The 23,334-nt window shown below is 38.8% G+C and overlaps 1 protein-coding gene across 1 annotated transcript; it reads left to right on the top strand.

Moving 5' to 3' along the window:
- The first annotated feature begins 36 nt into the window (after nucleotides 1-36).
- On the top strand, nucleotides 37-21,478 carry LOC121872862 (mucin-17-like). The gene is made up of 9 exons (XM_042375915.1): nucleotides 37-3,041; nucleotides 3,640-5,148; nucleotides 7,117-7,272; nucleotides 8,043-8,144; nucleotides 8,776-8,913; nucleotides 9,369-9,727; nucleotides 10,521-10,764; nucleotides 11,641-11,743; nucleotides 12,637-21,478. Exons 1-9 carry the CDS (start codon nucleotides 582-584, stop codon nucleotides 14,391-14,393), a joined length of 6,828 nt encoding a protein of 2,275 aa, XP_042231849.1. The 5' UTR covers nucleotides 37-581; the 3' UTR covers nucleotides 14,394-21,478.
- Nucleotides 21,479-23,334: the final 1,856 nt, after the last annotated feature.

Here is a 23,334-nt window from a genome sequence, read left to right as displayed (position 1 = left end):
AACAACAGCAGCAGCAACAACAGCAGCAGCAACAACAGCAGCAGCAACAACAACAACAACAACAACAACAACAACAACAACAACCACCACCACCACCACCACCACAACCACAGCAGCAACAACAGCTTCACCATCAACAACATTCTCATCAGCAACAGCAAAATGTAGCCCTTCAGCCATCGGGGGCTCCGCTTGGTGTTGGAGCCCCAAACACTAGTGGGGGAGAAGGGAGTCGGGAGAATGACCATCCAACTCTCCAGCAACTACTGGCCTCACCTGCTACATTTCCATCCCAACCAACACCACAGCCTCAAAGCCAACCACAACCTCAGCAACAGCAGAGTGCTGGGACAATAGGACATGGTTTACCTTCAGCAATACTCACTGCATCTCGCCATCCCTCCATACAACAAGCATCACAGACCCAGCAGCAGCTCACACTCCAGCCCTCTCCTCGTACAGTTTCTGTCAGGTCGCAGGCATCGCCGGCGACTAAAGGCAGCCAGGGTGTCCTTCATAGCACCCCTCAACCTACTCCTCAGGTCATATCTCAAACTTCAGCCCAAACTTCCCCACAAATTATGCAAGGTGGTGTCCAGCTTGTTGGGGGATCCAACCAAGTTATAACATCAGGAGGTCAGATCATAACATCAGCTTCACCACAGCTTATACCGGGCACACAGCTCCTGCAGGCACATGGGTCCACCCAAGTGTTACCGACAGGTCAGATACTACCGGGTGGACAAGTGCTACATAATGGGCAGGTGATACAGGGAGGTCAGGTGTTTCATGGGCCACACCTGTTGTCTGGAGGCTCTTTATTACAAGGTGGCCAAGTTATACAAGGAGGCCAGGTATTGCAGGGTGGACAGCTAATTCCAAGTGGACAAGTGATCAACAGTAGTCAGCTGATTACCACTACCACACAGATGGCAACCACTGGTGTATCGGGATTAGGTGCTGGTTCTACACCATTATATGTTACACCAAGTACACCAGTTCAGCAGCAACAACCTCACACTGTCACACTACACCAATCTGTTCAGCAGCCTCCCACCCCTACTGCTTCACCTTTTTCTGTGCTAAGTAAGTCTCCCGGAGCAGCATTACCTCGTACTTCTCCCAGCCCCTCCCCGTATCATCCAACTACACCGTCACCACATCCATCAGTACAGAGTCCTGCCCCATACACGACACGCTCTCCAGCTCCTTCTCCTCATAGCAATGTTAGTGCCATGCGGTCACCTGCTCCACCTACCCCATCACCTGCTGCAACACCAACACCACAAGCACATAGTAGCATTGCCACAATAGGACAGCAACAATCAGCAGGAATGGTGCAAGGAGTGATGAGTAATGTAGGAATGGTGCAGAGCTTGGTGCCTCAGTTACCTTTGTCTCAGGTTGTTGGATCAAATGGCATGGTGCTGCCTCAGCCAGGAGTTCAACAAACCGCGACTGGAGTAAAACAGGTTGTGTCGGGTGGCCAGCTGATTCAGATTGTCTCTTCACCACAACCAACTCAACCTAGGCAACCTGTTGCAACACCCACACCCAAGCCTATTCAACCAAAACAGCCCCAGTTACTTCCCAAGCCTCCACAAGCAGCTGTAGTTGGTCAACCTGCTGCACCACCTCCAGGGAAGACTCTCATGAACACACGTCCTGTAACGCCTGGGGGTCAACAACCCATTGTAATAGGAGCAGCTGGACAACAACAAGCAATGATGGCTGGTCAGCAGGGGCTTGGAGGGTTTGTTATTAATCCTTCCTTATTACAATCAAGCCTACAGCAGCCTTTCCTAATCCAGCAGCCAAATGGTGTACTCTTGGTTAGACCATCAGGGCACACTGGAGCAGGTGGAGCACCTGGTCAGGCTCTCTTGGTTCCCATGCCTGGCCAGCATCAGATGATGAGTGCAGGGGGTAAAACTGGTCAGCATCAGACTGTAGTTTTCTCAGGCAATGGACAGGGAGGACCAGCCTATGTTATCCCACAAAATGGATCTGCAGGTTTAGGTGCTCAAGGGGTGATGGGGACAGCACAGGGTTCGCGTGGGCCTCAACCTATAATTCGATTGGTTGCACCTCAAGCTCCACTTCAGTTACAGCAAATTCAAACCCCAAATGGACCTACCTTTGTAGCCATACCAGCTGGCCAGACAGTAAATCTACAGAGTTTACTAGCAGCTGGAGGTGCCACTATGCGCACATTAGCACCTCAAATGACCTCAGGTCCTTTGCAGCTGGCTCCCTCATCAGTAGCTCCTAATATGGGCCCTGTAGTGAGCATGGGTCACATACAAATGTCAGGGGGTGGGCAGCAGCTTCAGGTGTCTGTCCCAGGAGCACCCCTCCAGCTAGCCTCCTCCCTCCCTTCCTCCCTCCCATCTGTGATAACCACCACTAAGCAAACTGTGATAGATGAAGCTGTGGCTCCAGCCTCCATGGTGACAGCTACTGAGTCTGGAACACACCACCAGACTTTAACAGACTCAAATAAAAATACCAAGAAAAAATCTAAAAAGAAAAAACGGGAAAGAGAACCAAAGGATGAAAAATTGAAAGGTAAAGGGACATCAATAAATCTAAATGATATTTTAAAAGAAACTGGAATTGTGGGTGACTTGATGCTGTTTGACGAAAATGAACTTGGTTTAGGAGGGGAGGGGATGGAAGGGGTGCAGGTGGCAGCACCAACACAGTTAACTCAAGTACCAGCTGCAGCACAGATGGTCTCTCCAGCACCTGCTGCAACCCAATTACCTTCACTCCCCGCACATGACACCAATGCTGGTTTTGCAACGAGTGAAAATGCTGGCCATATTGTGGTTGGTTCTTCACATCAACATCCATTACTGGGGATGGGTAATTCCTTAATGACTGGAACGGTGGTCACTAGCTCAGCACCAACTGGGCTAATGACCTCAGCTAGTATGCCCAGTGGAATGAGCATCACATTGGATCCTAGTTGCAAGTTCTTCTTGGGTTCAGATCCGACTAAACCTCATCTCACAACACCTAATCAAACACCTTCACAGGTAAGACCATAGGATCATTACTATAGCAACCATGAATATACTTAGTTAATAGGATAAATATTACCTGAAACAATGATAACAATAGTATGAAGGTAAAATAATAACATCAGGAATTATTGTATAAGGATCTTTGTTATTTATATACAGTGACATATTTTAATATTTCTATCATCTGATTGATTTTCTAAGCAGTGTTCACAATAGTGCTAAATCTATATTATATGCATTGTGTTCCATAATAATTATTGTGGTGAGTGTTGTAGGGAGAGAGGGTGATAGTGTTGATGACTGTATAAGTAGGCATGTGAATGAGGATAGAGATAATGATGAGAGAGAAGTGAAAAGAAAATGAGAGATTGAAACTTATCTTGTGTAATGGTTGAATGAGAGAGAGAGAGAGAGGGGGGGGAAATTTTAAGGATATTTTAGCATTAGCAAGCCTGTGTGAATGAGCATAAGAGTGAATAAGTAGTGTGTGTGTGTGTGGATGTATACCTGCATTTGTGTGTATGTGTATGTACTCATTTAAATGCATATGGTTGTGGCTGGTTGTAGAAGGTTTAATGAATTACTACATGTTTTAAACTTTGTTTTTAAGATGGGTGGATTGATGATTCCCTCGTGCCAGTCTCAGGTGCAGGTGATCGGAGGAGCAAGTATGGGGATGACAACTTCCTTATGCAATGTGGCCAACAGTGGGAGTATGGTTAATGTGATGAGTAGCAGCATGCCTGCTCTTATGACTGGCAGCTCTGGTGCTGGGGTTGTTGGGACAAATACACTTCCTACTGTGTGTTCCTTACCATCATTCACTCAGCTCTTAACTCCCCCGACGCAAGTTACCTCCAATCTTGTAAATCACGGTCCCAGTGTCACAGGAAAAACAAAACCTCTTCAGTTACAACAGACTGCTTCTAAGTTAACGCAAGTGACGACAAAGAACCTAATGGGGGCGGATATCTCTAAGGTGGCTCAGAACACTCATCTGTTGCAGACTTTGCACCTCCCTACTGCAGAAAAGCCTTGTCCAACACCTAGTGGACAGCCTCTGCTGACATCACTGCTATCAGGGCAGCAGGCATCATGCAGTAACAGTGGGGAGCAACATGGGGGTTTTCCCTTGCAGGTGTCTGTGGCAGATGGAGGACCTGTGCTCACTGTGGTCACTGTGGGAGCAGTCATGAGCTTACCTGAGTGTGTAGTGTCTACTGGTACAACTTTTTCCTCGCCGGCGACTCCTCTTAGCATACTGGTGCCCAGTCAAGCTAGCCAAGTGCCTCAGAGTTCTGCTGTGATTGCATCTTCTAGTGCTACAAACAATGTTGTGTCTGGTGCTATTATAAGCCACAAACAATTTGCTTCCAACTCTGCTCTCATTCCACAAACTAGTGTAACTTATACCAATACAGAAAATGTGCCAGTGTCGCGAGGTCATTCCCAGATTGTTAATGCTTTGCAAGATAATGTTCCTAGTCAAACAAGTAATACAAGTTCATTTGTGGCAAAAAATATTGAAGGCATTAATAAAACAAACAGCTTTCAGAATGAGTATGTGGCTACCCTTCAGAGAGGTCAAAATATTATAGATACCAATAAAAATAAATCAAAATCTAATAAAAAGAAGAAGAAAGATAAAGAAATTGAAACTTTTTCAACGCCCACTACAAGTACAGTAATGGTCAAGCAGAGTTTACAAGAACGATTAAAGTCAAGCACATGCAGCAGTACAACTGGAACCCCACAACAACTGTGTCTGGCACCCATTCCTAATGGACTCAATGGTCCTGCCATAAAAACTGCCTCTCAGAGTGTGGGCAGTTCCACCCCGCCTGGCTCCTTGCCCATTACTCTAGGAGAGAGCGGTGTCCAAACTGATAACACATCCTTAGTGGGGCCTTACATATCTACCGCCCCACCAGTGTCTATCATACCTTCTATAATTACTACTACTACAACGATGGTTCAAGCACCGACTATGGCAACCACTGCCACCATAACCACCACCACCGCATCTTCACCACATACGCCTACAGGAGTTGTATTTCCTGGCCCAAAGCAGCAGTTTAAGCAAGTCAAGCACCTTATTCTTTCACCACAAAACCAGGAGGTAAGCTAAAAAACAATTGTCACCTTTATTTATGTAACAAATGAGTGTGTACAGTACCTCATATTCGTCTTCACTTCCAGATTTACATTTCTTCTATAACTGGTCTCGAGCTCTGATTTATGAAGAAAACCCCCAAAATAATAATAATAATATTTTTTTTTTTTTTTCCTGGGTACAGTAATAATGAAAATATGCTAAAACACTGCCATTATGTTTGATGCCTGTACAGTACACTTAACTTTATCATTATTCTCTAACACACACGCTGGTATTAAGTCTACAAATAGCTTTCATCGTATCATCATTCTCCTACAGTTACTCTATAACTCGCTCCCCAAACTTACTGGGGACAAGTAGGCTCGTCTCCACCACCATAGTCACTCGGCCAGTTGTCTAATTTCTCCTCATTTAATCTTATGTAATATGTGGCAAAATTAAGATAACAGTAAATTATTCAGTCATATACTAATTAATGCATAATGAATGTAAGGGATTGTGATAGTGTCAATAATTGTTGAGGGATTATGATAGCTTTAGATTATGTCACATGAATTATCTTACAGTAATGGTTATGTGTGAGCTCAGTACTCTACACGCAGGGATGAATGTGTTTTGAGATGTATGGAATATGCCGAAGTAAATAAAGTGTACTGGGTGACATATACAAGTTTTTTGTCAGTGAAAGATGGATGTGTTGCATGTAGGTATTTTGTGGGGTAATATTTTGTCATGTTTCAAGGATTCTAACATAAAATGAAGAAAGGTACAGTACTTTATATCCCTTTGGTATATTAAAATAGAAGATCCAGGTGTTATTTTAGCTCAGTACAGTATCTCAGGTTTGGGTAAGCCTCTCTGATAACTAGCAGATAAGGTGAGTGGTTGTAGGGAGGGAGAGTCTTGAGATTACTATCAGTGTGGAACGTGGCCCAGGTGACTGTGTGTGTGAGGCAGGTGTGAGATGTGTAGCCCTGCTCTCTCTCTCTCTCTACATATGGAGGTATATTTCCCCCTTATGGCTAACTCCACAATGTAATTATTATTTTTTTCATCACTGATTGTTAGCCACTCTAGAATGACCTAGTTCTCAGTTATGTTATATAGTTAGTTAGTATATTATAATGAAGCAGAGTATTAAATAAGTATAGTATTAGTAACATACTACGTATATGGGAAATCTTCAATATTCCTCATTCATGTTTACCAATATTTATTATCATGCAAAACAGGACTATAGAATACACTATACATTATATAAACATATAACTGCTAACCACTGTATACAGGAACAGTTGTTAGGAATAAAGTAATTGAGTGAAGCTGTTAATTCCTTTTCAGGCAGAGTAACAGTGTAGAGAATAAGTTGTATTATAATTTAGGATGTGTCTGGGAGCTGGTGGGTAGAGGTGTAAGGATAACTAACCTTTCTGGTCCACTGAAGCCAATTTTCATAAGTTCTCTGAGTGTTGGGGAAGGAGGGAGGGGGGTGTTCCCTTCATGTAGCAACCCCCCCCTCCCAAAATGGTTTCAGTAGACATACAGATTACAAACACCATTTATTTTGCCCGTTGATGGAATAATGTATGTCGAGTATGGTCATGTTAGGATGGCTTTAGTTTAAGTTACATTGGGTTTAGCCGGGTCAGGTTAGGTCGAGTTTGGTTAACTTACGAAATATTTGGCCAAGTCATTTATTTGGGTTGGGTTTCGTTAAATTGTGATGCGTTTGGTCAGGTCATGTTAGGTAAAGTTTGGTCAAGTTTGAGAGGATGATGGGAGTTAATACTGTACATGGAGGGTGAACTTGAGAGTCATGGATGAGAAATAATGTTAGGGAAGACCAAAGGACGTGTTAATGTGCCTTCTGCAGTATAGTATATAGAGTACTGAAAACATATATATTCAGTATATCAACATGACGTGGTAAACATTGAATATTCCTTCTAACTTGTTTACTCTCTGTTTTAGGCTCTCAAGAAAGTTCATTCTCAAATCCAAGTTCTTCAGAATAAGAAGACAGACCAGGATGCAGCCGGCCTCCAGCAACTCTATGCAGAATGCCGAAAAATCGTGGCAACGGGAAAGCACGTGACTGTCACCACCACCCCACAGCAACCTCAAATAGTACGTGTGTTCTGTCTATTGACGGTGTTGATCTGTAATGTGTAGATTGTCCCGTCCCTCGAGGAAGGCTTCGGTGTCCCGTTTAGTCGACTTCACCCTGTTTGTTTTAACTGTCTTTCAGCATCGTATAATTGTCTTCAGGTTATATACCTGCTACTGTAGTTAAACCAAGACATGTAGGTAAAGATGGATACAGCAGTGGCTTAATTTTAACATATTTACCATTATAACTGAAAGGAGTATGACCCAGGGCAATCTGTTAACTTTATTTATGTCGACTTCTTCCACTTCATATTGTCATTCTCAGAGGTTTAGAGTTCAGCTTCTTGAATTCATGTCTGATTGATTTTTCTATCATCACTATCCTCTCAACTTATCCCAGTGTTTTGTATTTCATTAAAGGTCAAGAGGATGTTGTCAGACTAGGCCATCAGTGTGAATGTCTGTCTGTTTACTTTTGTTATCTGATTCCTGCAAACAAAAGATAAATAATCAAAATTCCTGGATGATTCTTACAAAAGGGTTTACTGTATTTATTGTCCTCCACCTAATTACTGTACTGTACTCCCAATTGAACATAACTAATACATAGAACCCATATATTTTCTGAATCCCCCACGGTCCACATCAGTTTGTGGCTGACCCATTTTTACACGAGGACTGGATTACAATTACCAGCGTAGTGATTTGAGATTTATTTTTATTTTTTTTAAGTGAAATATATATATAAGTTTGCGATACTTTCTCATTGTGATGGTGTTACTCCTCAGGCACCTACACCAAGTCAGCCTACTCCTGTACGTTACTCGCATCCAGTGGGACACAAGTTCATCACACTGACTCAGTTCAAGCAGATAAAACATTTACCTCAGGTAACTGTCCTTTACTGTACTGCATATTTACATACTATACTTGAAGATTATTATTTCTATAACTGTATGTATTATATTTGTATTTATTTTTTATTTTTTTATTAAATGGAAAAATAAATATTTTGGATGATAGTCTGGTGCTAGAAGTTACAATGGGTGTAAGAGATGCAATTGTTATTGAAGAAAATATAATTAGTTTAAGTTTACAGATGATGCTGTTTACTGATGAGGGAGGGTGGCAATCATAACCTAACACTACTCATGTGGTGACAATTGTACCATTTGTTTGATTAATGCATAAAGTAAAGGATTTATTGGAGTTACTATACTGAATTCATATGTTACATAATCAGTGAAAATACAAAATATAACTTCGTAATATGAATTCTTTTGGCCATTTTGTGTATCTATGCAGCTAACCACAACATTGTATATTAATATTTTTGTTGCAAACACTAGAAAATATGTTATCATTTGTAAGAATGTTCGTTAAGTGATGTGTCCCCCAAGCTGCCTCCTAGAGAACTATTAAAAAAAAAAGGCTTCATCAACAGTGTTTTCCCTACACCGCCTTAAATAGAGTGACAGACGTATAGGACTCACTTTCACTATCACGTATCATAATTCACAGGACCAACAGAGGCAGATTATGGACCAGAGTAAACAGGTCATGCAGAGATGGAAAGACCCAGGGACCGTATCATCAACAGGTACCTCGACTGTTTCAGCCATCCACACACCAGCCCCTCATCTCTCTCCCAGTCCACAAGTAAGTGTATTCAGTGTTTGTTCCATATCATTGTATTACATTAAACAATATTTAACTCAATCCTAAAGTAAATTTGCAGGACCCAATTAGGCAGTATATGCATAGTGTAACATGATTATACCCAGTTAGTAGTAATTATTGTTGTATCCATCAGTCATTGAAGGTTCCACTCTTAACCTGAGTATTGGCAACTGCAAATGTTTTCAGGCTGTCTGTCAGTTCTCCCCTCTAGTCCTTGTGTTCTTAATTTTAACCATTTATATATCTACCATTATATCCTCATTTAAATTTTTTCCTCTTAATAAACATCAGTCTATCCATAAGACATTTTCCTCAGCTTATGGACATTTATAACCTTTTTTGAACCTCTTTCACTCAAAAATTTTCTCTCATTGTCTCATTTAAAAAAAAAAATGTAAAGCCTGTTATTAACTTGTCTGTTTGCGATATTACAGGTGTCTGTAAGTGGAGGTCCAGCCAAGGGAAGTGTGAGTCCTGTGAGTGGGGCCAGCATGCCTACCATTGCAACCTCAGCCTCATCACCCACTGTGCCCACCACCTCCACCACAGTGTCTAGCTGCTCCACCACAAACACCCTCAACTACTCCACCAAAATGACCCCCCCTCAGTGCTCCCCCGTGTCCTCCACCACCCCCGCCATCAGTCACACTAATACCTTAGGACCGTCGCCCAAGTCGTTGGTGGTGCTCCCCCCACAGGCCTCGCCCCATCCCAGCTCAACGTCAGGAGCTCAGGAACAGTCTCCAGGGCAGACGAAGGCACCTTTGGCATTCAGTATAACCAAGGAACAGTTGTAAGTGTATACTCAGGCACCTTGTTTTTGTTTTCTATTTCCTATATTGTTGTGGTAAATTATTTGGGTTGGGAAACACATAGTTACTTAATTTATGACTAAAACAAACTATTTAGAAGAATTTTCAACAGTTTATTATTTTGTAAGTGTGTAAATAATTTTTACATCAACGTAACAATATCTTTATAGCCTACACCTGTTCCCAAATTTATAGCTCAGCAATGTAAATATACCTGCAAAGTTTCTGTTAGTACAGTATATCAGATGATTCCTTTTGTGGTCAGCACCCTTCACCAGGCAGCTCTTATGATTCTAGGTAACTGGCAGGACCTTGTGTTCTCAGACAGGATAAATATATTAATTCTTTTTGCTATTAACAAAGAACTGAAGGTCTACATGGACCCATAACTTTTCAGTTCAGTACTCATTTGCAATGGCATTTGGCTTTAAACCCGTGTAAGACCAACTCAGCCTGAACAAATCCAAGTGCACTTCAGATACTTTGTTCATAAATGAAATATTGGGATAAAATTTGGTTTCCATAACTTTGGAATTTTGTAAACCAAATCTTGGTAAATTGAAGACCGCCAGTACTTCTCCCATTTCCGTTCTCTTTATTTTTATTTGTTACTTATTTCCTCTTTCATTCATAACTTATTTATATTTATCCTCTTGGTCTTATATTCCCAGTTAGTACCTATTAATGAGACAACTTGGCTGTGAATGTAATCTGAAAAATCTTCACCCCTTATATTGCATTTATTATGATTAATGGTAATGTTTCTTCTGACAGGTTTGAACATCAGCTCAAGACTGACCAGAATGGTGCTTTAAATCCAGATTATCGCAATCCATTCAAAAATAAAATTGATGCATGTAAACGGCTGATACGTTACCATGTGTTCAGTGAATGTGTCCCCAGTCCTCATGAAGTGGCAGAAACAACCACACAGTTTGAGTTACAGGCAGAATCCCTACTGAAGAAGTTTAATAATATGAAATACAAGTATCAGTCACTCTTGATAAAGGATAGCATGGTAAGTTCTTGTTAATGTTTCTTATTTATTATGTATGAAAGCACTTCTTCAACCCAGACATGAAATTACAATACTAATCATTCTTTCACCAGTGTCCCAACATTAATATTTGTCTTGTAATATTAATATCCATATACAGTGATATCTCCATTAGTCGGAACAGTTGGTGAAGAGCACTTCCAGGAGTGAGAGATTTCCGGGTAATGAGACACCTCTCTCAAAGCCAAAAAAAATCCTTCATTCCCGGGAACATTTTCTCGGATTTTTCCAGAAAATATGCTCCTAGGAAAATTGTTCCCAAAGCCGTAATTTTCCGGCTTTGGGAACAATGTTCCAAGAAAATTTCAATTCCGGCTATCGGAGAATTCCCGTTAAGAGGATTCCGGCTAACAGATATATTACTACTGTATTTACCAACGTCGTGTAGATATATTTCTCGGCATATACTGTACTGTCCCAAGGTAAATATCTGTCATAGGTTATTAATATCTTATATCAACAGTCCAGATAACCCCACACTTTATACTTTTGTTTTTGAAACGTAATGAGCAGAATTGACTCTAGTGGTTAGGTAAGATGATAAGAAAAGACGAATTGAAGTAATGTTGAATTAAAAGAAACTGGATGATGATCTGGCTTTGAGTGGAAAAAAGTAGAAAGTAATTATTTTGTTGTATATGAAAAATCTTGCTAGGGAATGTAACAAGCATTATAGAGTTTTGGAATGTAGGTCTTATGAACTGTGCAATTAAACTTCTCCCTCATAGAAAATTTTTATGTTAAGTGCACATTGAATTTATTACATTGTTGTATTTTTCACATTTGATTTTTCCCTAAAGGTGATTCATATGATGGCATTGTGACTTTACATTTCAGCGTCGTCATGCATCGTCGGAAACAGTGATGCTCTACCGGTTACTTGTGCAAGAAGATAAGACTAACATTGAGAGGGAGAAAGCTGATGTTCAGAGTGGAAAGAGTAAGTAACAGTAACCCTCAAAGAGTCCTTTAAAATTGTGTATCAGGGTCACGGTAATGGATGGAAACTTTTACTGTATTATAAAAGTTCTCTGTGCATTCCACTTAAAAAAATACCAATAGGAATTAAATTAGTTTAAATAGTGTGGGGCTTATTTACAATCATGATTTCCTCTTAATGTAAATCTTTAAGTTTCTTTCAAATATTTACATAAAAACTTCCACTAAACTTCCTTCTTCATCTCATTTATTGTAGCTGATTTGCATTTCAAGTGTATCATTCGCACGTCACTTTTAATGCATCGCATGATTCCGTGTTGTATATGATTTGTCTGCAATCAGTTGTCTGAGTTAGACTACATTCACAATCAACATTCATCATCAGAGGAGTAATATTTACATGCAGAAAAATCTCAAAGCCTCAGAGCAAAGTTGTCAAAACAGTTTCTGCACATATCAGCCATCATGGATTTGACAAGATAAGGGAAAGATGTGCTTCCCCAGTGTTTATATTCTACGTTTGCGAGTTTACCCTAACTGTCATTAATGTGGATTTTGCCTAACATAAATTGCAAGAGAGCGTTAAAACCAAATTAACGTTTATGTGGATTATCTTATGCTTATAAATTGGGGGATACCTGTATGCATGTGATTGCTTAATGTACAAGAGATGTGGTAGTGTCACTGCTAGGCTTAGAAGTAATTAATTAGATTTGGGTAGTAGACTGGTTGCTGTTCTGATTACATTAATCTGGCCAGCCTTTCAAGGGTGATCATTATCTTGCTGTAATCAAACTCTAATATAATAGTATTTTGGGGGGCTAAAAGAAATTGTAATATAATGTTAATAGGAACATATTTCAGACATTTTAAAGGGATATTTCTATTTTTCAGTAATAGATTTGCCAACGGTCCCACCTTGTCGAGCCTCTGAAGAGTCCTCACCTCTAGATACACCTTATCCTTGGGAGCTGGAGTGGGAAAACCAAAAAATCTACAAATTTGAACCATGGAAGAACAAAGAGGAGGAGGGGGAGGAGGAAGAAGGGGAGGAGGATGAAGAGGAGGAAGGGGTGGAAGAAGAGGAGGAGGAACAGCAGAAGGAGGAGGAGGCCATAGTGAAAGAAGAAATGAAGGACAACATTAAAGACATTAAGTTGGTGATAGGAGATAAAGTGGATGTAAAACTGAAGGAGGAAGAGGAAGTAGTGGTAAAGGAAGAAGGGAACCAGGAAATAAAGAGAGAAAGAAGAGAAGATAAAGGCGAGGAAACCCAAGGGAAGGCAGAGAAGGAAGAGAGCAGCAAAAACCCTACAAAACCTGACGAAGATGACGAGTTCGACGACGGCCAGGAAGGGGATCCATGCCTCCATATATTTGTGGAAGACGAGGAGGAGGAAGAGGAAGAAGAAAAAGTAAAGGAGGAAGAGGAGAAGAAGCACCACATGTCACCGGCTGCGAAACTCGACTGCGATGACGCCAAGAGCAACTCGGACGACCGGGATAGCAGCAAGAAGGAATCGGAACAGGAGGAGGAGTTAGTTATTTGTGATAGTGAAGTTGTGTCGACCAGTATACAAAATAGTCCGGTAAATAAAGAAGAGACAACTGTGCTAAATTATTCTAGTGAATCCCCATGGACGACAAGTTGTGGAGAGAGCTTATTAAATAGGCTTTCTAATCGGTCCCAATCACCCGATATCCGTAGAACTCCTTGTAGTATTTCCAAACCAATTATATCATCCAATTTTGAAACCAGTGGTAATAACTCGTACAAACAGATACACTCTCCTTCTTTGAAACTAGTGACTGATAGGACAGACAAAGACAAAAGGAAGGAAAGAGTTGAACGAGAATATAAGAAAAAATCAGTTAGGGGTAAAGATAAAGATAAAGAAAGAGGAAGAGATAGAGAAAAGGAAGATAGACCACCTAAAAAGCTGAAAATCAAATTAAAGTCGGAGGAAAGGGCTTTAGTGCCCCCTCTGCGCATCAGAACTGAGGATAGAGGTAGTGGGCTTAAGTTAACCCTCAAGAAACAAGAGGGTTCTGGGGCATATTATAGTGTCGGGGAGGAGAGAAAGCGCGAGTACAGGGTGGAACAAAATGAGGACGAGGAAGAAGACGAAGAGGCAGATGATATTGTTGGTCGACTCTGTGATGGGGAAGAGGAGGAGGAGGAGGACGGTGATGGAAAGGAACATGACCTAAAGGAAGTGAAAGTGGTTCTACAGGACGTATGCAAAGACGAAAGGTTTAAAAAACAAATTGAGGAACGAAGTAGTAAAAAGAGAAGAAGAGACAAAGGTGATGATAGAAGTGATAGAAATGAAAAAGGTGATAGATACAATTCCCATTGGTCAAATTATTCCCAACAGCTTCATCAGAGTGAAGGAGATAAAAATTTTTCCCAGTCTTCAAACCACGAGAATAGGACTTGGAACTGTAACAGTGGTATGGAGTGGCGGAGAAGTGGCGGTGAAGGTGCTTCCAGTGTAGATAACTCTAGCGAACGCAGAACAAGAGAATATAGTCCCCGTTTATACTCTTACAATGACCATTATGGACACGAGTATTCCAGCCGGCATAATCACTCTCAGCCATACGGGCATTCTGGTAGTCAATCGAGAAACTCGCATAGTTATTATTGATATTAAACTAAAAAAAAACCACTGTTTGAAATAGAAATTTATATTCTGATTTAAGAGACTTCAGCATAATAATTGTTGTGTTATGTTCTTCGCTGTATTTCCATATAGCACAAATACTCATGTTTTTAGTTCACAAAATTAGGTTTTATGTGGATAAGCTTCTATGACATGTCAAGTTTTAACAAGGTATTGATGGCTGTTACAACATATCTAGCTATTGCAGTATCGTTTAGTTTTTTTATCAGTTTCTTCAATTGCAACAAATTCCAGTGCGATTTTTTTATTTAATTTATATAAGTCATTGTCCTTTTAGCCCCTTTGTGTTGAATCTAGTCTTTGCCCATCTACCCTTCTGGACTGTAAATAGCCAGGTTATAATTGCTCAGTAGAGTGACTAGTTGTGAGCCCTTTGTTGGTGACACAAGTTTCATGGTTACTATATACAACATTAATGAAGTGAGCCTTAGTGGAAGGATAACTGAGGTTCACGGTGACTACGCAAGTCACAGTAACAGAGGTAGGAACTTGGTCGTCTTGGAGGCATCTTAATTTGGGAAATGTGGTTAGTATTTTCCCATTGTGATTGTCGAATTCGGCAGAAGACTTTTTTAATACTTAAAAGCCCTGTGGTGTACCTATGTTTCAGTAGGTGTAAATGTTTTATAGGATCCTATTATAGTAATTTAAAATGACATTTAAGATTGTGGTTAATGACCTTAATAAGGACACTGTCATTCTCAAAACATGTGATCTCAAGTGTGATTTTTTACAACTTATCTCATTTTGTACTGTTGCAGTGGTATGAAGTAAGTCTGGTCTGTGTGTATATTTTTGCCATGTACTTATTACTCTTGTCCCATAGGTTGTTGACATTTTCAGGGAGTTTATCAGCCTAGATACTGATATACTGTAACAATAAAAGAATCCAGGCTGACTTGCTATCTACAAAACAGTACTTCATCTGCAGTGTGTATATGCAAAAGCCACTATACTATTTTATGCTTTTGCGATTTGTATCATGCATAATTCTTGACTAATTGTCCCTCTGCTCCAGTATATATATTTGAAAATGTAGACTACTGTGAACAATCAATATAAATCTTCACATGAAGTAAATTTGGTGCAACTCTGATGTACTGTAGGAAGTTATGTTTGTTTTCTTTGGGATGCAGTGGAGTACTGTACTGCTTTTCTGTCTGTTCATGAACCTAAAACAGTGTACACAAAATTACTGTCACAAATATTTTGCCATTTACACAAGAACACAAAAGGGGCACATCAGTTTCTGGTTTAAAATTATTTAATTTAACTTATTGGAGGTAGTAGATCTGTTGACTTAATCCTTCATGAAAGAGGAGGAGGAGGAGGAGGAATTGGGCGTCAGAAGGAAGTGTGTCTTGTAACCTTCTTATTCTGTTACATTAATAGTTCAGCTCCTCTAAATCGTAGACCACACATCTTGAGGTCGACACAGTCTTATAAATGTTTAGTCTTTTATCAGTTTTATCTTATATATTTTACATCATCTGCCTCATTCTTTTTATTATTTTATTGAGATAGAAATGATGCAGTAGCTTTATTTATTTTACTCTCAAATTAAAAGTAGAATCTTTTTTGCAAATATTAGTCTTCTCTAGGGTGCTGGAGAAATATGTATCGTAAAATTGTACGAAGAGAGTTTAGTGCAGTATCACTAAACTCTGAATTCCGAAAGCAAAACTTGTCATTGCTATTAACTTACCATTGATATTAGTTTGTTGATTATATTCTATCTGTTTACCTGTTTCAACCTTACTCCATTGTGAAGTGACAAGATGAAGGAGGTATACAAGCAACAGTAAAAGTAAGTAACAATTAACTCTTGGTTAGTGAAACATCAACTCAACAATTCCGAATAATGTTAGTACTTCATAACTTCTCTTTCCTTACCACATTGAATGCTTTTACTTGGCTTCTGTGTTATATCAGTTTTCTGGCTTACTCCCAATAAGATAATCCTTAATTGTGGTCATACTTGAGCCATCTAATGCTTGGTCTACTTTTCCCCTAATACCTTTAACCCCAGTAAAGACACAGCTCCCTTTCTCCATGCTCTATCATTTATATGTTCCTAAATTCCCTATTTGTCTGTTCCACATCATCTCCATATGTTTTCATCTATATGCATTTCTAATTTTTATTCATCTCACACATATTACTTTTATCTTTTTCTCCTCTGTTGTTTTGTAAGATTGATCTACTTAATGACGATGCTTTTATTAAGCTCCCATGAATTTTCTGCATTTCATTGTTATTGTAGTTTTTGTTCATGAACTTCTGGGATAGAGTTGTACTGTATTTGGTTATGGGAGTGAGGCAGATTACTAGGTTGATGGGATGACTTGATAACTGTTTCTTGGAAGGGAGGGGTAATCATTTGTCCTTGCCCTGACTGAACTGATCTGCTATGTAAAGTCTCCTGTCACTTTTCTCTGGTCTGTTAATTGGCATCTTGAAATCTCCGTATCTCTAACTCGAATCTTGGCAGTATTAATTCCTTATGTCTTATTTACATTTGCAAAGCACATCATCGGGTGGCAATAAGTGTGTGTAACAGTACCTGCAGTGCATGTTCCAAAATAGTACAGTATCATAATTCCTGCTTCATGTCTCCCTACACCATGCAGGTATGTGTGAAACCATCTTTTATATCAGTTTAATCCAGCTGGCAGAAATTTTTGTTAACAATCATACCCTCAGCTGTGTTTATGCTTAGGTATATGCATATGGAAACCCATACTTATTGCACATTGGGGGCAAAAGGTTTATATTATTAATCCATTGAGTCCTTGGTAGTGGAGCTATATAACCCTGTGATATATGCAGGTGCTCATTGTAACAAAATATTGAATAATATATTGCTTTTACTGTGGCTCAGTCAGTAGCATTTAGGAATATGCTAACTTACCATTACATATATCATAAAACTATTTTATCAGTACATTAAATTGTGTATGGGCATCATTTGTGGATGAAGCTTTCGTCAACGGTGAGATGTAAAATGTGCAGTGTTTCGCACCACAACACCGGTCAGAAATCTTTTTATTAAACAAAATAGTGAAAAGAGCAGAACATCATCTTGTGTATATGTTAATACAGATCTGAGGAACCATGTAAAGAATCTCCACATCAAATTTAAAGTCGGTCAGACAAGTTTAGAATATAATGGTAGGAAACACTATGCCTGTCTCTCACTCTGCTGATGGCAGTTGACAATACAGTACAGTACCTGTAAATTGAAATGTTATTTATTGACACTGATGAACTTACACTTTGAGTGAAGAGTTATTTCATATTTAAAGGAATTATTCCAGAAATTGACATTAAAATTGCAGTACACTTTATCATGTACATAATTCACTGGAATTAACTTATTTTATAATTGTATTTCAAACACAATGGAGACCATTAAACTTTTTTATGATGAAGGTATCAGACTAGGTCATCATTTCTCATTTATTGTTATCTGTGAACCAATGACTTTATTAAATACTCGTATATTATTTGACAATGAATTACATATCCTTAATTCATATCAGTATAGTTTTTATATATCAGGACTTTTTTCTGACAAGTTGAAGTAGAGTACTGTAACCTGTAATTGCCTCTAAAAGGTGGGTTTTACACTTACATGCACAGGACCTGTTGGTTTGTTTAGGATGACAGCTTTATCATTTAGACATCATCATAGTGAGAGACAAGCTGATGTGCTAGAGTATGGGTTCATATTCTAAGACATGGTTACAGAGATGGTCTCAACTACTGTACAGTATTTTAAAAGCTGGATATTTAAAAAAAAATTATGTTCATCTCTTAAAATCTGAAAATTGATTTCTTTCAAGTGCAGGTTATTGTCTTTTAATTATTTATTATTGCTCTCTGTTCTTATTAAACAGAATAGTTACTGTATAAAGACTGACCTAAGTTGTCATCTGGCAAAGCATATTTATAATGTTAGCTAATTTTTGCAAGTTGATTGGGTTAGTTGTGTTACACCTTTATAATTCAATAGTCAACCATGGATACTGTTGTATATTGACAAGTAAATTTTATATAAAGTGAAGCAAGTATTATTCTGGAAGATGCATGTACACTTCATTTTGGTCGAGTAAAATATTTCCAGCTCAGGTGCTGTTTCTATGAAGACTTGTCTTCATAAACTACGGTCATGGCATATCAACACCACACCTGTCACATGCAAATTCCTTGACTTTGTTTCTTCACCAAATTTTGTGCTTTCACATTCCTTCTCCAGCAGTTAAAAAAAATAAGTTGAGTCTGAATAATTCTCTCTTGCATCCCCAAACTGTGGCAACTCAGTGTTTATTAACAATTGCAAACTTGATCAATATATCTGCATAAAAGTTACATTTGTTATGTTTGAGGCTTAGTGGAAATAAGGGATGGGCAAAAGTGTCAATCAAATTCACAAGTTTTGAAATTGTAAAGCTGAAATTTCTTTGAAGACAATTAATATGTACACTTGATGATGATGATCTTACATAGACTGAATAACAAACCTGAGGGTTTAAATGCATATTTCATCACAAAAAATTCTGCTTACCTGATTTACATTCAAAATAGTTGATACTCTGCATGTTGATGTGCATTTGTTAAGACTGAACAAACTCCTGGTTGTGGCATTACAAATTGGTTTCTTGGTTTACAGCTTTGGTATGTTTATGCTGGTTCATAAGTGTTACACCATTTTTTTCTCTCTTTTTATCCCAGTGAAATAAGTACAGTAGTGTGGTGGGTTGTCAAGGAATACGTGAAATATTAACGCCATTGACATTTCAATATTTTCCATTATGATTTTTAAACAACAAAGGCTTTTTATATAAAGGTGTTATTATCTAACATTTAAGTCATAAAAATGGATATTTATATTGCTCCCTTATTATAGTTATAGTGCTCCCTTATTGCCAGGTAAACAGTACTGTACTCCACTGCATAAAGAGCTTTATGGAAAACTTTCAGTAGCCTGCAAATATGGTTACAAATAATTTCATTGAGGAAGAAGTGGTTTGTATGCCTTTGGAGTTCTTTCTTCAAACTTCCTAGCTTTTTATTCATCACCAACAAATAGATTTCTTGGCAGCTACATATTATTAAGCCTCTACCAGTTCTTCCATGTGTGAGGAAGGTTGAGAACACAGTACAGGCAACAATATTTTCTTGTTGGTTTAATGTGGTCAGTTCCAGAATTTTTGGAGGTCTTTGCTACTTCCTTTGAGAGTACAACTAGTTTATGTCAAGACTCCAACCCTGGCATATAGCTGCTTTGACCTAGGTAGCTTTGATACTGCAAATACAACAGAGAATTGTAAGGTTTCATTTTAAAATGCAGTACATACAAGTTTTCCTTTATTATGTATTAGTAGTGTCCCTTCCAGACAAGCAATCTTAAACACCTTGAACCAGTAATGCCAAGAAAAATATTCCACATTGATTGTTGTCTTCAAATATTCAACTATTGGTGAATTACAGTATATTTGATTTTCAGTCTCTGCTTGTAGCCTTTATTTTGTCAGTTTTCCCCAGATTTCAGGCCTATATGAGAATCAGAAATACACTTACATTAATGAAAGCAAATGTGTCGTTGCAATCAGCATGGAAGTCATTGAATACATAGTGTACTGTATCATGCAATCTGTTTAGTTTTGTAATTTAATTTCCTTCAACTTGATTGCTTATTGAATTTAAAACAAACAGTATTAGCACTTGATCACTATTTATGAATATGCTTATTTGTTTTTAGTTTGCCTTTTTTCAATATTATGCAAGGCTAATACAAGTGTAATGCATATAGCTGAGTGACTTGTATGTCCCAGTGATACTGTACTGTAGATTGTTCATGCACGGATGCTAAGCAATATGTAAATTTTTATATTACTTTAGAATTTGCTGAACAAATATAAGACTGCTTCTGGAAAATTTTTAAAGGCCTTGCGAGTGAATATATATATATACAATATATAATTTTTTTTTTTTTTTTTTTTTTTTTTAAGCTCAGACCTTCCAAACACTGAAGTAGACAGGCATGGTATACACTGTGCTGGTATGTTCTCTGTGCTTCATTGTCAGGTCATAGTTCTAAGGGCATAACTTTGGTGCTTTTTTGGATATCAGTAAATACTAAAGATGATTAGCCCGATTGTAAAGTCTTCAGAAATTGTACCTGGTGAGAAAGGGTTTGATGTGTTTTTGAAGGGTAAAGAAGCTTATTTTTGACATATAGCAGCTAGTCTTGGTTTTATTGCTTGTAGGTATTTTATATTTCTTAAATAGACTAAATTGATTAAATTTTAATCAAAAAAATAATAGCCCTCCAAGCATAATGGGACCTATTGACCCATGGGCTGTAAGGCCTGGACTGTAATTTGTTTTGTCAACCTTCACAAAGAGATGAAGCAACAATCCAACCGTGCCATACTGAGACCATCACACCCCTCTGATGCATCTTTGTTGCTCTTAGGCCAGTTTTCCCAGTTGGTAAAAAAATGGGTTTGTTTTTGAGTTCTAGCATGCTAGGAGAGTAGCCCATATTGCAAGTTGTAAGGATATTGAACTTAAAGTTCCAAGAGGTGGTTTCACCGGTATTTATAGGGACAGTATTCAGTGCCTTTTTTGACTAAAAATATAAAATTATCTTCTCTGTCATGGTAAAGATTTACTCTATAATTAATTTTAGTAATCTTAATAAATTATGGGTTACTTTTCTAAGCTCCCATTGGCTGTGGGTACTAGACCTTTGCATGAGATGCATATGTAAATGGAATGTATTCATAAGTCTGAGGGGGATTTCTTCATTTTAGGCAAACATGACAAATAAAGAAAGATATTTTGAGTAAGTTATTTTTTATACCTCATGAAGTTGTTGAAGTTCAAATGCCTTTTTTTATAATTTGTTTAATTTTTATTTATATTTGTTTATCTTTTGTTGGAAGGGACCTATGTTTGTCTCTCAGGGTCCATGAAGTATGGTAAACTCACAGTTATGTGATGACTAAATGTATCTTTTAATAATAAAAATATGAATTAAAGTCATGTGTTTAATTTTTGTTTAGCTTAAATATTAGTTGTAATTAATGAGGCAATGTTCTCCCATTCTTGATAAACAGATGTGGTCTTGATCTACAACAAATAAGAAAACGTTCATCCAAGACAAAATCATCTCGAAGTTTCTGTTGATTGTCAGTCTCCACGTGATGTACGCCATCAGCAGTATGTCATCAAAATGTCAATATCTTATCCCAAATCAATCAAGGGTTCTGTCGTGCTTGGACTACCACCCACAACCGTAAACAAGAGAATTGAATGGTGTGTACAGAGGTAACGGGCAAAACTCGCCACTCGTGGGTTCAAGTTTTAATCTCTGCTGCATGTGGGAGGGGTGTTACCCTGTGTTCCCCTACCAAATATGGCAGAACAGACCTAGAGGTACACCTGTTGCCAAGAAATAATATAGGATATTGACATTGCAACAAAAAGTGGACATTATTAAGCAAGTGGAGAAGGAAGATGGCAATTTTGGAGGGGGGGGGGGGTCAGTCAAAAGGCAATTGGAGTGATTCTCAAAGTAAAAAATTTCAAATCTATGAAGGGGCCTGTTCCAATGCATTCTACTGTAATAAGTAAACAGAAGTCCTGCACTTGTGGAGATGGAAAAGTTATTCATCCTGTTGATCAACAAGTACCCCCCCCCTGCACTACAAGTCTCCTTCCTCGACACTATCCTCCATTGACCACAGCCACAACAGGTAAATAATTAACAACTTTTGATTATGCCCTACACCTACCTGTACTGGAGTTAATTTTTACTTGAACTTTGCACATATATTTAGAAAATTTCCAAGTCCTTATGTGCATATATCAGAAAAAAGTGAAAGTAAAAGATACTACTGGTCCATGATTCAATTGTGGGGTAATTTGGGGCTGTAATGACACTTGGAATATTTTAATTACACTTTCAATCCTAATTACTCGCTAACTATGGTTTTCTGAAGTGCCATTTTGGTGTTTTTATGTTATTCTGGAAGTATTTAATTAGTTAAACCCTTTAAATTCCAATTCCAAGAAAAAAGTATATTTTGGTCAAAAAATTACTAAGACATTATAAGAGGGATGGGAGAAACTTTGAGGTCGGGGCAGTTTCGTGGATATGGGAAGCAAACCGTGTGTAATTATAACTTTAGGGGCACCCTGAGACCTACAGCTTCCCCATCCCTGGTAGACTTTTTTATTTTTTTTTAATTATGCCAAAAGTGCAGAAGAGTCGGTAATGAATTAGTAAAGTTGAACATTTGCAAACAGAATCTATTACACCAAACTATAGTACTGTAGTGTACTGTATGTGGCCAGTTGTCCATTCTCTAATGTTGTCTATTGTCTCTTTGTATGGGCACACAAATGTTCGTACATGTAGATATCTCACTCAGGAATGAGGTAGAATAGAAACTCACAATGTGTTTTCTGTATATATATTGTCGTACAGTGCAGTGCTAAGGAGTTACTAGGTGAGGAGTAGCTTGCTCAGAGATCCTGTAGGGCGAGGACCTTTCTGAGGGAGCTGGGTGGTGAGGCGCTGGAGAGAGATCTTGCTGGTCCAGTAGGTCAGAGTAGAATGGTCTCCCTGGCCAGCCATGGCCGTATTTATACAATTCAGAAACATCAGGTTTTGGGGTGTGCGTAGCGTGAGAGCCAATCACAGAGGAGGAAGCCAGGAATCCCTGGCACTCTGGTCCTAGCATTGCTACGCTTGCGTCTGCACTGGAAAGTAGGTCTACCAGCATCGCTGGCTGTACACTGATTGGCTGGTAGGCGCGCGGGAGCTCAGTCGTCACTTGTAGGGGATGGGGTCCACTACAATACTCCCCTTCCCCTCAGGGCGCGGCTGGAG

The sequence above is a fragment of the Homarus americanus genome, unplaced genomic scaffold, assembly GCF_018991925.1.
Source record: "Homarus americanus isolate GMGI-L3 unplaced genomic scaffold, GMGI_Hamer_2.0 scaffold11022, whole genome shotgun sequence".
In the NCBI taxonomy this organism is placed as follows: Eukaryota; Metazoa; Arthropoda; class Malacostraca; order Decapoda; family Nephropidae; genus Homarus; species Homarus americanus.
Note: the sequence above shows the minus strand (reverse complement) of the source record. Positions and strands in the feature narration are given on the sequence as shown.